General features: G+C 43.6%; 2 protein-coding genes across 9 annotated transcripts in view; both read left to right on the top strand.

Moving 5' to 3' along the window:
- Nucleotides 1-12,279, top strand: part of MSRA (methionine sulfoxide reductase A) — a 267,633-nt gene extending 255,354 nt beyond the window's left edge. For all 8 annotated transcript variants that reach the window (XM_048937484.1, XM_048937486.1, XM_048937481.1 and 5 more), the window contains one exon: nt 11,439-12,279. In XM_048937484.1, coding sequence (XP_048793441.1) covers nt 11,439-11,603 — 165 coding nt within the window. In that variant the 3' untranslated portion in view covers nt 11,604-12,279. The remainder of the gene's footprint in view (nt 1-11,438) is intronic.
- HMBOX1 (homeobox containing 1) overlaps nt 1-15,023 on the top strand; it is a 728,731-nt gene that overhangs the window by 593,269 nt on the left and 120,439 nt on the right. The gene's annotated exons all lie outside the window — the stretch shown is intronic.

The following is a 15,023-nucleotide window of genomic DNA, read 5'->3' as shown; positions in this document are numbered from 1 at the left end:
CATATCGTTGTGCCATCAAAACATGTCTTCCTGTATAATAATCACCTAAGCTGCAGAGCTATTGCAGCAGCATGGCATATTTATGTCGGGACAAACGAAAAACAGTCGGTTTGATATAATTCAGGTGCTTGGGAGACAAAAAGCTAATTCAGGTTTCCAAAAGTGCGTTTGCAATTATCGTTAGTAAGCAGCTTAACCAACCTGAAAGCAAACGCTAAACGATCCAGATCTTAGTCTTATTAAGCCTGTGTGTTTCCTGCCACTTAAAAGTCTATCAAAAGCCCAAAGATCTGGGAAAATGGGATTTTCTGGAAGGCGAGCTTTAAAGTTTCCCTCCTCCTTTTCTGAAAGGAGAAGGCGACGCCTCTGCTTGCATGCCGTTTCTGGAACTCAGACGGAGTGCGCACGTCACTGCTGCAGTGTTTCATGGAACATCCTTTGTTTATTCACACTGTGCCACTTTTAAACTTCAGATGTAAACAACAAAGGCTTCTTTGTATTTCACACTATCTCATACTTCACTACCTTGCGGAGTCCAAAGCCAAAACACTGTGCAATTTTACCCTCCTCACACTTTCTTCTGCTTGTTGGATGCGTTCTTCTATCCTTTCCTATTTATAGTAGCTGGAAAACTCCTTATTTTCTCCTTAAAATTTTTCCCTTGACTTTTCAGTCCTTGCTATGGGATTAAAATTGTATTCCTTTTAACTACTTTGAATATAATTTTAGTAGCAATTATGCACATATTCAATAACTGAAGCAATTTGTCATCATGAAGGATTCAGATTGCTTTAGAGTGGTCAACCTGTCTGTGGTTTGGTATAGAGATGAAAATCTGTATAAAGACCCAGAGAACTCAGCTGGTCAGTCAGAAAGGGCAGCTGACCTGGGCTGGAAATGTGGCAGCACACAGAATAGGATGGGATGGTTCCCATTTTGAACCAGGGTTCAGCTGGAAATTTCACAGAAATGAAGCAGCATAGGAACATCGCACCTCCATCACCAAGAGTTCTCCCCAGCCTTTACAATCATAAAGGGCTTGGGTTGGAAGGAACCCCAAAAATCATCAAGTTACAACCTCTCTGCCACTGGCAGGGCCACCAATCTCCAGATCTGGTACCAGCCCAAGGTCCAGGGCCCCATCCAACCTGGCCTTGAACACCTCCAGGGATGGACGGGGCATCCACAGCCTCTCTGGGCAGCTGTTCCAGCACCTCACCACTCTCATAGGAAAGAACTTCCCTGACACACAATCAAATCCTTCCCTCCTTGAGCTTAAAACCATTCCCCCTTATCCTGTCACTGCCTACCCTTGTAAAAAATTGATACCCCCATTGTTTATAATCCTCTTTTTAATACTGGAAGGCTGCAGTGAGGTCACCCCACAGCCTTCTCTTCTCCAAGCTGAACAAGCCCAGCTCCTTCAGTCTGTCTTCGTAGGAGAGGTGCTCCAGCCCCCTGATCATCTTTGTGGCTCTCCTCGGAACTTCTCCAGCAGCTCCACATCTTTCCTATGTTGGTGGCCCCAGACCTGGACATTTTTTTACCATGGGGTAGGACCTCAGTTTTATGTTGCACTGGATATGCAGTGGGCCAGACTGCATACAATCCTGACCTATACATGTATCAGAGATGAAATCATTTCAAGAAAATTGGAGAAGAGCCACGCTGACTTTTTCTTTTCCAAATGATACTCTCTCATGATCCCAACCCCTTACGATGCATTTGAGCGTAGAAGAGATTTCTGAGGAGCTCATTTAAGTGGAATATTTAACATACAGCCCAGAACAGTTTAGGCAGGTTGAATCAGAATGTCAATTTAGATGTGTTTGTTTGGGGCAGAAGATGGTATTGGTTGAAACCTTTCACAGAATCACAGAATTGTAGGGGTTGGAAGGGACCTCCTGAGATCATCGAGTCCAACCCCCCTGCCAAAGCAGTTCCCTACAGCAGGTCGCACAGGTAGGCATCCAGGCAGGTCTTGAACATCTCCAGAGAAGGAGACTCCACCACCTCCCTGGGCAGCCTGTTCCAGTGCTCCGTCACCTCACTGTAAAGAAGTTCTTGCACATGTTTGTGCAGAACTTCCTATGCTCCAGTTTCTGGCCATTTCCCCTTGTCCTGTCTCCACTCACCACTGAAGAGTCCGGCCTCGCCATTCTGCCCCCCACACTTTAGATATTTATAGACCTGGATCAGGTCCCCTCTCAGTCTCCTTTTCTCAAGGCTGAACAGACCCAGTTCACTCAGCCTTTCCTCATAGGAGAGATGCTCCAGGCCCTTCACCATCTTCGTGGCCCTCCGCTGGACTCTTTAACCAGGGATGGTCAGAGGTGAGGTGGGTAATAGTCCTGCTGCTCTAGAAAGCAGGCTCTGGGCTTCCACCACAAACAACTTTAACTTCTACAGAGGGTGAACAATACCACCCAAATAATCTCCCAGCCTTGCAAGGATTATATGGTTTGGCATTACATGCTAGTGGCTGTGAGAGGCTGAATAGAAAAACAGGGCTTGTTATTAGAGGCACAGTAAGTGGTAGAGATGCAGGTTGCATCAATCTCTACTGTAAGTATCTTTCAGATACTCTGATGTGCCAATTTTTGTGATTTCAGAAATAAGTTTTTGTGCTTGATGTCTGAAGGTTTTCCCCCACAGTTATAGCAGAAGTTTTCTCTGTATCTCTCTGTATAAGTTTAGGAAGAGATAAATTGTTTATTCATCTTAAAAATTTATCTTTCCTGAGAAGCTGTCATGCCAATGCACTGTGGAAGAAAAACTTGATATAAATCCAGTGTTAACTCCTGTTAGAAAAATAGAATGATTGCAGTGTAGGAGCTAAATAGAGCCCTCAACCTTAAGTATATTAAATCATAGGGTCATAGAATCATAGAATCACCAAGGTTGGAAACGATCTACAAGATCATCCAGTCTAACTGTCCACCAATCACCAATAGTTTTCACTAAGCCATATCTCTAATGAACATTTTTACTTCCACACTGCAACTCCCTGGAATGAAAAATAATTGCAGCGACTTCCATTTATTGCAGAGGATATTTGTGTCATGCAGGTTTGCAGTGTAGCATGGTGCAGAGATAACTGACCTAATGGAGGTGGAAAAGTCTTGTCAACAGAGCATGTTGATGTGGAGTTTTCCTTTGCTCATGGAGAACTTGAATTGGCCTCTTCTTAGCTTTATGCTGCTGTTGGAACCAAGTTAGCCTCTCAGCATCGTTCAGGGTTGCTCTACATGGAGATACCATCTCATGTTTGCACTGGTTAGAAGATTCTGCACTGAGCTTCAGTGCTCCGTATGTGGGTTGTTAGCAGTGTCCACATCTTGGTTTTGACTGGCCATTTTTCACTTCAGGAATATGAGGTAATGGATGAATGTTCAGTGAAGAGCAGTCTGCCATCTCAAACCATGGAATAGATTTTACCTTTAGATCCCTGCAAGTCAGAACAGGGCATATCTTTTCTTAGCCATCATCAATTATCCATGCGGGATGTGCAGTAAAAGGCTATTTGGCTACGTTAAAATTGTCTAGACAAACAGAACTTCCAACTCTCTCAATGTCTCCTTCAACACCTAATTAGTTCCCAGACGCTAGTTGAGCAAGAATGTCTTTTATCTTTGCTGATGTTGTCTTCCTATGCCTCCTAAATGCCCTCTGCTGCCTTTCTTCACTTTCATTTTCCATCCCTCAAGAGAAGGCAAGGTGGGTGTTCAGGAAGCTCTGTGCTGCAGGTCAAGCTTGTAAAGACTGCAGGTCAAGCTGATCCTGTTATACCAGTCAGTATCAGGAGCAAAAACTTTTAATCCAGAATTAGACTGATACGATAGAGAGCAGGACACAACTTCCTTTTCATTTCCAGAAGGAAAATAATAGAACTGCAGATTTTATGTCCCTGTCAGCTTCATTTCATACGATGTAGGACAATTTCACCATTTATCTTTTTGCAGCGCTAGAAGATGCAAAGAGGTCTGCCTGTACAAATGTGCCATTTCAGCTGGCGTAGCTGATTCTTGTGGGCAATGAGGAAGCATATTCAAATGTAAAAGAGGAGGAAATATCAGAGTAACTGCACCTCTGATCCTTCCTGCAGCTTCAGAGCATATCCACTTGGCACCTGGGCTGTGTTAATATCCAGGCTATCGGCCAGCAGTGATTTACCTTGGCAGGTCTGACATATATCCAGGCCCAGCAATTCCTTCCCCTCTGGCAGGGATGACTGACCAACAGCTTCCTTCAAGCTAAGTATTTATCAGAGAGAGCAGATCTTCAAACCAAGAAAACAGACTACATATATATATATTTATATACGTACTGTTTTCCCCTAAGGCTTGTGAGGCTGTGTCTCCATCTAGGTTCAGATGTGCTCTGTTGTGTCTGGTTGTTTTTTTTTTCCAATAGGCTTACAGCTCCTACAGAGTCGGTTTTGCAGTTTTATAGATTAGAATCAAGATTCTACTGCTTAGCACTTTGCACCATCATCTTTCTAAGTGCCTGTTGTATTTCTTTCTTATCTGCATTTTCCCTGTGCTGCCCTAGAATACAGTCATATAAACAATTACAACAGAGCCATGTAACAGCATTTTTCCTCTTTGACCAGGTTATGTGTGGTCCCTGTAGGATGATTTGCCTCCAGATTTATCCTGTAGTCACATACCAGCTAGTTTTCTCTCACAGCAAAGTCCAAAGATATGAAGCCATTGAGTTTCACCATTTCTGCTGTTCAATGCATATGCCCACGCTATGAAGGATGCAAAATTTGTGCTAGCCCAGCTAAATCTTTCCCAGCCTCAATCTTGCCCAGTTTGCAATTGCAAAGTAAGTTCTCAAGGCTAGACAGCTTCCCTGCAAGGGTATTAATAATACTTAGAAATTACATAGCACTCCAAAGCCCTGTGCAAGCATTAGCTAATTGTGCAGCACTCCAAAGCCCTGTGCAAAACATGAGTGAATCAATTCTTGCAGCACCTATCGGATGCATCAGTGCCTCTCAGTTCCCTATACAGAGAGGTAAATGGAACCAGAGGAAAGGATCCTTGGCAGCATTGTTCTGCCCAGCTGGCTTGCTGTGGGTAAAAACTTGATTTTCAAAAAGAGGTCACCTCCACAGATGGAAATGCAGATTTTACCAGCTAGGCACGATTTCAGCCAATTGCAGGGCTCTGCAGAGGTCATTGACATTGATTAGATTGGAAAAACCAACCTCAGTAAGTGACATAGAGAAGACTGGGCCAGGCACAACAAAATGAATTATAATGTTAGCTAGAATAGCAGGCGAATGTTTACCGGTGCAGTGCTCCAGCCAAATGAAGGCAGCACAAAGGAAACAATTTAACATGATATATCAGATATATCTCTGCAGAGAGGCTGTCTAAGGGAAGACAAGAGGTATGGCTACATGATACTTGGCAAATGAAAGAAAAGATGAAACATCCTCTTTCAATTGCACAGTGCTGAAGCTTTGCACTACTCGTGTTAATTCCTCAAGCTGATCCTCACTGCAAGTCTGCCTTGCAGGAGAAGTGAATTTCAATATTCATAGGATGACAGAATCATGAAGGTTGGAGAAGACCTCTGACATCACCAACCTCAACCCCAGCGCAGAGATTTTAGAGGGCCCATTGGAAATACAGAGGTGCCATGTAACTTGTTGAGGCAGCAGACAACCTGCATGTTGAAGCTGAGTGTGTGCTTGCTTCTAAAGAGCATAGTGAATCACACAAGGATGATGCTATTTTTATTAAAAGCCACAGAATGCTAGAAACCAATTAATATACTCCACTGCTTCACTAATGCTTCTGCTCAGAAAATTAAATGGTTTCACTTAACAAAACCAATTTTAAAGCTTTTTCTGTCAAAATTACAAGTGGGTTCAACCCATCCTCTAAACTGCCATGAGCCATGCAGTTTCAGCACAACATACCAAAGCATCAGTGACTAAAGTCTATTCCTTCAAGTATTTGGAGGTGCAAGAGTATCTGGCCTTTATGGCACAGTTCATCCCAAATTCTTAAAGCACTCTGTAAGTATTAGCTGCTCCCATCTGAATATAAGCAAGGAGCCACACACCTTGAATGTGTTGTTGCCATGCTGGTATACGTCAAATGATTAAATATTTTGACATACTTTGGCTCACTGTAGTCAGCTGGCTACCAAAAGATGAAGCAGCAATTAATGTCAATTCGGAGGGCAGCAGCAAATCCAAATGGAGAAGTATCGTATGCTAAATATTGTTGCTTGGGAATAAGTGAAGAACAACCCTCTGGTTGCACTAGTTTGGTTTATTCCTTGGCAGACTACCATACAATCTCCCTGGCTGAAGGACAGCCCATCACGAGGCATAACTGAGCAGAAGTGCTGCCAGTGAAACAAGCTGATTTCACTGACATGCAGTCTGCAGTGCACCCCAGTGACCAGTGCTAGGCCTTGAGTGAGGCAGTAAGAACATGTGGAAGATGACACTTTCTATGCCAAACAGTAGGAGGTCCCTTAAAATCTGTGTTTGCACATCGTGGGTACCTCACACTGCAGCTGAGATGGGACTGTGAGTCCTGGATTGGGTGACAGATGGTTGGAGAGCCAACTGGCGTAGTGCAAATGGGAAAATAATAGGGTTTGATTGCTGCAGTCCATTGTGGTTTTGAGCCTATGAGTCCAAAACCACTACTAATTCACTCATGTGTTTTCCTTATGAAAGTTGAGTATTTTACATCTCAGTTCTGGAGACTGACTATGCTTGTGGATGCTTGAGCTGTCTATAGAAGATATGACACAGATAACACCATAGCAGAAAGCCAAATTACTCACACCCATATTCACAACTGAGGAATGTGAGGTTTCCCACACTGCGTCATGGTTACAATTTGGAGAAACTGTCTCAAGTACAAGCTACAAAAGAGATTCATGGTAGAGCTGCTCAAGGGTGGCAGATCAGTGCACACACATGGATGTGTGGTGGTTGGCTACAGGTAGGAAAAGAACATAAATTAGAAGGGGCTTCCACACCAGCATCGTGGGTAAACAGTGATCTAACTTAGACCTGCTAGCAAAGGGCTGGAAGGTGGGCATCTCTGAGATGATCCAGCAGAATTAAAGACATTTTACACTGCAGGCTGGGTATTGGAAGTTGATGGACAAGCACAGAATGTGGCATTTCAGAGAAGAGTCCATGTGACTTTAGAAGAGGCAACTTGTGTCTTGCAGATATGCTTTTTTGAAGAGATGAGCTGAGAAAAAGGCAGACAGCTGCTGAGGATTAAGAGGAAAGTTTTTCTTTTGAATAACTGGTTATAGATAGGAAATAAAAGATACAAATAACAGGGCAGTTTTCACAATGAAAGGAGATTACCAGGTATCTGTCCTGGGAACTGGTGCAGTTCAATATCCTCATAAAAGAGCTGAAAAAAGGAGACCGTCATCAGTGATGGACTGAAATCTGCTGATGGCATAGAGTTATTCCAAGTAAGCAAAAGTAGACATTGCGACAAAAAGCCACAGAAGAACCTGACGATATCAAATGTCTGTGCAATAAAATAGCTGCTGAAATTCCATGTTGATGAAAGTCAAGTGCAGTCACAATGATGGGGTTTAAATTAACCCGCGAAATAAGTCCTGGTGCCATTGCAGATGGTTCTTTGAAAACGTCTGCTCAGAGCTGAGCAGAGGTCAGAAAGGCAAGTGGAATGCAAAGAATTTCTGGGAAAGAGACGGGGAATGAAAGAGAAAATGTAAGTGCAGCACTGAGTAAATCCGTGGTGATTTTGTATAGAGTGCAATTCCAGTCACCCCTTCTCAATGAGGCGGTAAAATAGAACCAGAGAGGATGCAGAAGAGGGCAAGAAGGCTGACCTGAGTTATGGGTGGGGAGTCTAAACAGCCTCAGCCCCTGAAGCCTGGAGAAGAAATGAATGAACGGAATGAAGGCAGAGAATCAAGATCCCTATGCAAAGAGCAAGTAAGAATTATTTTTTGTGGCAGAGGCTGTTCTGTGTAATGACATGGCCAGGCAACAAGTTTTAAGCAAACTTTTGCAGGCTCTAATAAATTACAAAACTCATCAAACAAAACCTTTCACATTCCAGAAGTACAAGTTGTTTAAAAAAGTGGTGCTGCTGAGGTTCCCAGTGCAGGCTCCAAGGCTTTTGTCTTCCACGACCGACCCCAAACATCAAAATGACTGTGTTCTCTTCATCCATTTTGGTTGGGCAGGACTTGAGTTCTGGTTTGGTTTGGCTTCTGTTCTAAAACCTGCGAGGTTTTTCGGGGCTAGGTTGTAATCAGATAGGGGATGGTTGTGCTCTTCCACTGTGATCTCTTGAGTCATGAAAGCCACAGAAGTCCCTTGAATATATTAATGAGTTAGGTCTATTTTAACTGTAGTGGGATATCTGGGGGAAAAATGATCCAAGAGTACTTCAGAAATTTCCTGCACTCTGTGAAAGGTCCCAATGGTGGATTATAGAATCCTATCATGGAATCATAGAATGGTTTGGGTTGGAAGGGACCTTTAAAGGCATCTACTTCCAACCCCCTGCTGTAGGCAGGAACACCTCCCACCAGACCAGGTTGCTCACAGCCCCGTCCAGCCTGGCCTTGAATGCCTCCAAGGAGGAGGCATCTATGAGCTCCCTGGAGATATTATAAGAGAATTACATTCTCTTTCACTCGATTCTTCCCATTTCTGCATGCAAAAGCTGCAGCTGCCCTTTTGGCTGCCGCATGGTGCTGGGAGCTCACACTGGATAGCTTGGGAATTGTGTGGACTAAAAAGCGAGGACCAAAAAGTCTGCTAGAACAGGATTATTGTCAAATTACATCTGCCTTGGCGGCAGGAAATCAATCAAGAGTGTGCTGATTTACACCTGCCAGAGCCAACACATCATGAACTTCATCATCTTTCCCGGTGATGTTTTTATCTTTGCACTGACACAGTCAGTGAGAGGAAAATATTTTCCCATTTAAAATCGAAACATTCAAGGTAGTGTTTGGCAAAGCACTGGAGCCTGCATTCCCACTGATTCTGACAACAGTGCAGGTATCTTTTGCTAATGACCAAAGAGCAACATAATGAGTTGTCTTGGGCTTCTGCTCTATTCAGCGTGCAGCGTTTTAATAGGCTGTTAGTAATTCTGAAAGGGATAAATGATGTTTATGCCCCCTCGTGGTGTGTTACTGAACGGAATGGATTTTCTAACTGGAAAAAAAAAATTAAAAAACAAATGAGGCCAATGATGGAAAAGTCCCAGGTAAAAATCTGTAACAAGCAGAAAAATACCCATCCCTCCAGCAGCATCCTCATGACTCAGACAAGGAGGAAGCCAATTTTGCAGCATTTTCAGCAGCAAGTAAATGACTAATGCCCATGATGACAGAGCCTGTGCCATCTTTCTGCGGTGAAGATAATGTCAAAAGTGCTTTTCTTTGCTAGAAATGTTAGGAAACCAGTGAAACATAGCTTCCTTAGAGCAGTTGTGTTGACATCTCTCTGTGTCGGTTGTTGCCAATCTGTTGTGATACAGGACTTCATGTTTTTATCTTCTTTGCTAATACATCTGGCACGTAATAGCCTGGTTCCCTTGGGACAAAACCCGTCCCGAAGATGAGAAATATTGTTCAGTGATTTTATGTGGGAAAACAAGATTGGAATCCTGTGAAATAGGGCTTGTTATCTCTGTGCTCAAATGTGGGATCACAACATTGCTTAGCTGGTCCACAACTTCCTTATCTGCACTGAGAATTTAGATGTCAGGTTTTGAATCAAAGGGCTCCCCACGCAAGTCCATCACGGATTTTGTAATCTTATTACTTAAGCCCTGATAGAAAGCTGAATACAGCCAAATGTGTCTCCAGGAAGTGGAATTACCGGAGTGCATTGGACTGGTGTCAGCCTTGTCTGGCAGCTAACTCCTGAATGGTATCAGTACTCTGCTATACTGAGGCAAGAGCTAAGAAACCCTATTGTATGGTATTTTAAGGCTCTTTGGCCCCAAATAATCACCTTTTAATGTTTAAATACTTGCTAATGCTTCATTTACATACTTTCTTGACTTGTCATCCTTCTCTTTGAGCAGTGACCAGGGATGTAGGAGACCACTGGAAAAAGAAAAGGAATGATTTCCTTTCCATGTTCATGATGAGTCTGACCAAAATAGTGGGTTTAAATGAAAGCTGTGGGCTTAATCCTGGCTAGGCCAGGATGGAAAATACTGGAATGCAATCACTGAGTAACCAGAAGGATGTCCATCTCTGAAGATCTCTGAGAAGCAGTTAGACAAAGGTCTGCTGGCTGTTGTGAGTTGTATTGTGATGAAGGAAGTTGGATTGGATGACTTCCTGCAGGTCCTTCCAGGTCTGCTTTTATGACGTGGTGGCTTCCTTTTATTGTTTTTATTGCCAATATGACAAGATTTGTCAGGTACACATTTGTCAGGTAATCAGCTTATCTGCTAATGCTTTCTTCTTAAAGCCCATCTTGCTGTCAATTCTGGCTGACAGCAACACAGATCTACCAATGTCTAGGGCTTTAGAAATATACTTTACAACAGTAAACACTAGCCTGACACCAATTAAAGTGCTTATAAGATTATCATGGACTGCAGTGAGCAGTCCCCACTGAGATGAGATGAGAACTGGCTCCAAAAGGTTGGTGCTTAGCAATTTCCTTAGAAATGAAAAATTCAGTAGGTAAAATGACATGGCAATTCATATGAAAAAGAAGTTTCCTCTATCGGAAAACCTCCAGGAGTTTTGAATTCAGATAGGGATATCAGAAAGAAATTTCAGTCTAATTTGAAATTCCCACCCACGTTCCTTCTCCTGTCCCTGCAAAGTGATTGCTGCTACTGGTCCACTCACTGGCAGATCTTCTTTCAGAAGTGAGACACAATTTGTCTAAAAAATACCTTTCTGTTCATGATGGAATCATTCATTTTGAAGGAAGGGTTTGCAGAGACAGTGAAAAGAGCCTGAATGTTCTTATTTCCCTCTGTTGTCAGTGGGGCTCAAATTTCATCCCAAAATTTTTCTTGGCACGATTGGCTGAAAAATGTATTTCAGAACTGAGACATTGGCCAAGAGAAGTCCTTGGACACCTGCAAAGCCTTGCACATCTCTTTTCCACTTGTATTGATGGCACCACGTCTCTCCCTGGTACTGCTCATAAAGAGAACAAATGTGTGGCGATAGCAAATTAAACAAATGAGCCATTAAAAATGAAGGGTGCACTGCCCCTTCTCTCCGACACGTATTTTGGTGCCCACAACCTCTTCTAGAGAAATTACAAGGATAAAAGGCTCTCAGAAATGTGCTGTAAGTGTGGTCCAGGCACTGAGAGATGCCTGTGGTTCCTTCTGAGAGGAAACCGTATGTCATTCATCAGCAGGGAAGCCAACAAACCACTAATGGATCTCCATGTTGTCTCTTGACAGGTATTGACAGAAAGCGGTTTTGGTGCCATCACAACAGAAATCCGGGAGGCTCCGGAGTTTTATTACGCTGAAGATTACCATCAGCAGTACCTCAGCAAGAACCCCAACGGATACTGTGGCCTCGGGGGAACAGGGATTTCCTGCCCCATCGGGATCAGGAAATAGCTTGTGCTCATGGCACCCCCAGTGCTTTGTTCTAGGGGGTTGTTCTGAAAAGGCCGACAGCAATGAGAGGTGTTCCGGTACCCACAGCATCAGCACATCAAGATTTGGGATGGCTTGCTGTAATCTGAGCAGCTTCCTGGTCGTTGACATTAAAAGCCAAGGAGATTTGGAAATTTTGCTTGCTGGCCAATGCAGCTTCTTGCTCTGTGCAGTTCCCTGGTTTCCTCATGAGCTTGAAATTTAGAGAGGAAAGAAACTTCTTAAAGTTTGGCTTGAAACGCTGTTAAAGGGATGGATTATGGGGTGGCTGCACCCATTAAGCACTTTGCATAGCTAATGTCTATAGGCATACTTATTTTCTTGGATTGATGAATTTGTTCATGCTTTAGCTTTGACTTCTGGAGACATGGCTGAGCTCATCTTAGCTATCACAACCCTGTAATTTGATGTCTTTGAGAATGATGAATTTAGAAGATCAGTAATTCTCTCACAATTCCACTTTTGCTGCAACGTGTAATATCACCTATAGTGCCTATTTTCTGAAGCAATTTTAGTAAGAAAAAGTAAAAATTGTAATGTGATACTTTTGACAGTTCCAAAAAATGTACAAACACAGAAAGAAATCAATTTGGTTTCCTGCACTACAATAAATTACAAAGACAGGAAAGAAAAATGCTATCTCCAGTGTGTTCCATGGCTCTAAATATATGTCTGGGTAGATCTGGAAAAGGTATCAAATATTAGAAAAGTCTGCAGCTTACTAATTAAACACCAGGGCTTTTTAAAATCAGTATTATTATGCATGACACTACAGAGGAGTATGCTAGGTGTACAGTAACGTAATTATTCCCATGATTAGCTATTTGTACTTCAATAGCTTGTGATGTCACCGCCAAGATTTTCTGGTCAACTGGAAGAGGTCCCAAAGGGTTGAAGACTTGCCACTGTGACTCCCATCTACAAGAAGGTTCCTAAAGAGGATCTGGGGAGCTGCAGGCCGCTCAGCCTGACCTCGGTGCCAGGAAAAATTATGGAGAAGATAATTTTGAGTGAGATCACATGGCATGTGTGGGACAACTGGGTGATCAGGTCCAGCCAGCATGGATTGAAAGTGAAAGGCAGGTCCTGCCTGGCCAACTTGATCTCCTTCTATGATGGAGTGACCGCTGCTGATGTAATCTACCTAGACTTCAGCAAAGCCTTTGACACTCTCTCCCACAGTTCTCTTGGAGCTTCTTCATACAGCTTCTCGTAGAGACTCGTGGCTTAGACAGGTACTCTCTTTTCTGGGTAAGGAACTGGCTGGAGGGCCAGGCCCAGAGAGTGAAGTCAAATCCAGCTGGTAGCTGGTCCAAGTGGTGTTCCCCAGGGATTGGTATTTGGGTCTGTCCTGTTTAATATCTTTACTGATGATTTGGATGAGGGCATTGAGCACATCCTCAGTAAGTTTGCAGATGACACCAACTTGTGAGGAAGGATTGATCTGCCTGAAAATTAGGAAGGCCCTACAGAGAGATCTGAACAGGCTAGATAGGTGGGCAGAAGCCAATGGGATGAAGAGCAACAAGACCAAGTATTGGGTCTGGCACTTTGGCCACAACGCCAGGCAACACCACAGGCTTGGGGCAGAGAAGCTGGCTGGGAGACTGCGTGGAGGAAATGGGCCTGGTGGGGTTTGTCAGTGCTTGGCTGAACATGAGCCAGCAGTATGCCCAGGTGGCCAAGAAGGCCATTGGTGTCCTGGCTTACATCATAAATAGTGCTGCCAGTAGGAGCAGGGAACTGATCATCCCTCTGTACTCAGCAGCACCCCTCACTGCAAGAAAGACATCGAGGCCATGGAATGTGTTCAAAGAAGGGCAACGAAGCTGTAAGGGGTCTGGAGCACAAGTGTTACGGGAAATGGCTGAGGATTGTCTGGAGAAGAGGAGGCTCAGAAGAGAATTACAGCTCTCCACAGCTACCTGAAAGGTGGGGTTTGGCCTCTTCTCCTGTGTAACTAGTGAGGGGAATGACCTCCTTGCATCAGGGGAGATTCAGGTTGGATATTACAAAAAAATTTTTATCTGAAATAGTGGTCAGGTGCTGGAATGGGCTGCCCTGGGAGGTGGTTGAGTCACTGTCCCTGGAGGTGTTCAAGAAACATTTAGGTGTTGTACTAAGGGACAGGATTTTGTGGGGAAATATTCGTAGGTGGACAGTTGGGCTGGATGATCTAAGAGGTCTTTTCCAACCTCAGTGATTCTATGATTCTAAGATCAGAGCTCATTATGGTAGGTGCTGTGCAAACGTAAGATGTGGGACTGCATCTGCATGTATAGAACGCAGAGCAGCCAGAAAGAGACAAAGCCTTTCATTTTGGGGGATCTCAAAAGACCAAAAGCTGGAGATGAAGGATGTAGGCAATGCAGGGGATATCCTGTATGGGTACAGGATCTTTTGAGACATATATACGTTCTATGGGATGTCATCTTAGGTTAAACAACTTCAGGGAGAAAGATGGGGATATGTTAATTCCACCTACACAGCTTGTTGCTTACGATATTTCTCAGACTGGTGAGAGATGTGGCCTTCAGCCTCTCGTTTCCTATTTTGGAAGCTGCCCAAATCACTACTTTTGGAGGGCGTTGGTGTGTTCTCAGAGATGTATAATGGAGCAACTTTGCTTTTCTTTGGAGAAGATTGGCAGGAGCTCATTTTGATGTGGCAATTCTGGGCAGAGGAACACGTAAAGATTGTTCTGAGGGCCAGATAGTGAGGATGCAGAGACACACATCCACACCATTTCACTGGATAGCTCAATGATAACTGTTCTTTTTAAGAGGCTTATGCCTGGGGCAAGTTTGCAAGGAGCTGCTACTGGCAGGATTGCCATGTTAGGCTCCTTCTGGAGACACCCCAAAATGTGTCCGTATCACAGTTGGAATTTCCAGTTGCCATAGGAACTGGTCACCTATTTGTTGTTAGTGTTTACCTCTGAATCGTTTTGTTGCTCACTGTCAAGGAAACCAGCACTTGTGCCCAATTTCCTAGGCATGGGGTGACATAAAAGCAAAAAAAAAGGAAAATAAAGTCTGACTTTCTTCCTATGCGTTTTTAACCTTGCTGCATTTCAGGCTTCAGCGGGATAACTCTTGGTTTGCTCCATTGTACAGGGCAAAACATATCATATTTTGAATCATTGTGATGCTCATAAGATGTTACCTGGTTTCCTTTGTCCTTTCCCCTCCCTTGCCCCCCACTCACTGGTGCAGTTATTGTATCACTAAAGTGTTTGGAGAAAACACCATTCTGTCCTTAATACTGAGCTCAGGTCTGAATTTGACTTCTTTTGAGTCCTCTCTCCTTATTTAGTGGAGGTTTTCTACAGAGGAATTTTGGCCTTGAACTCTTGCAGTTGCTGTTGGAGGTACAAACAGT

This window comes from Lagopus muta, chromosome 2 (assembly GCF_023343835.1).
Source record: "Lagopus muta isolate bLagMut1 chromosome 2, bLagMut1 primary, whole genome shotgun sequence".
In the NCBI taxonomy this organism is placed as follows: domain Eukaryota; kingdom Metazoa; phylum Chordata; class Aves; order Galliformes; family Phasianidae; genus Lagopus; species Lagopus muta.
This window is presented reverse-complemented; position numbering and strand designations above follow the sequence as displayed.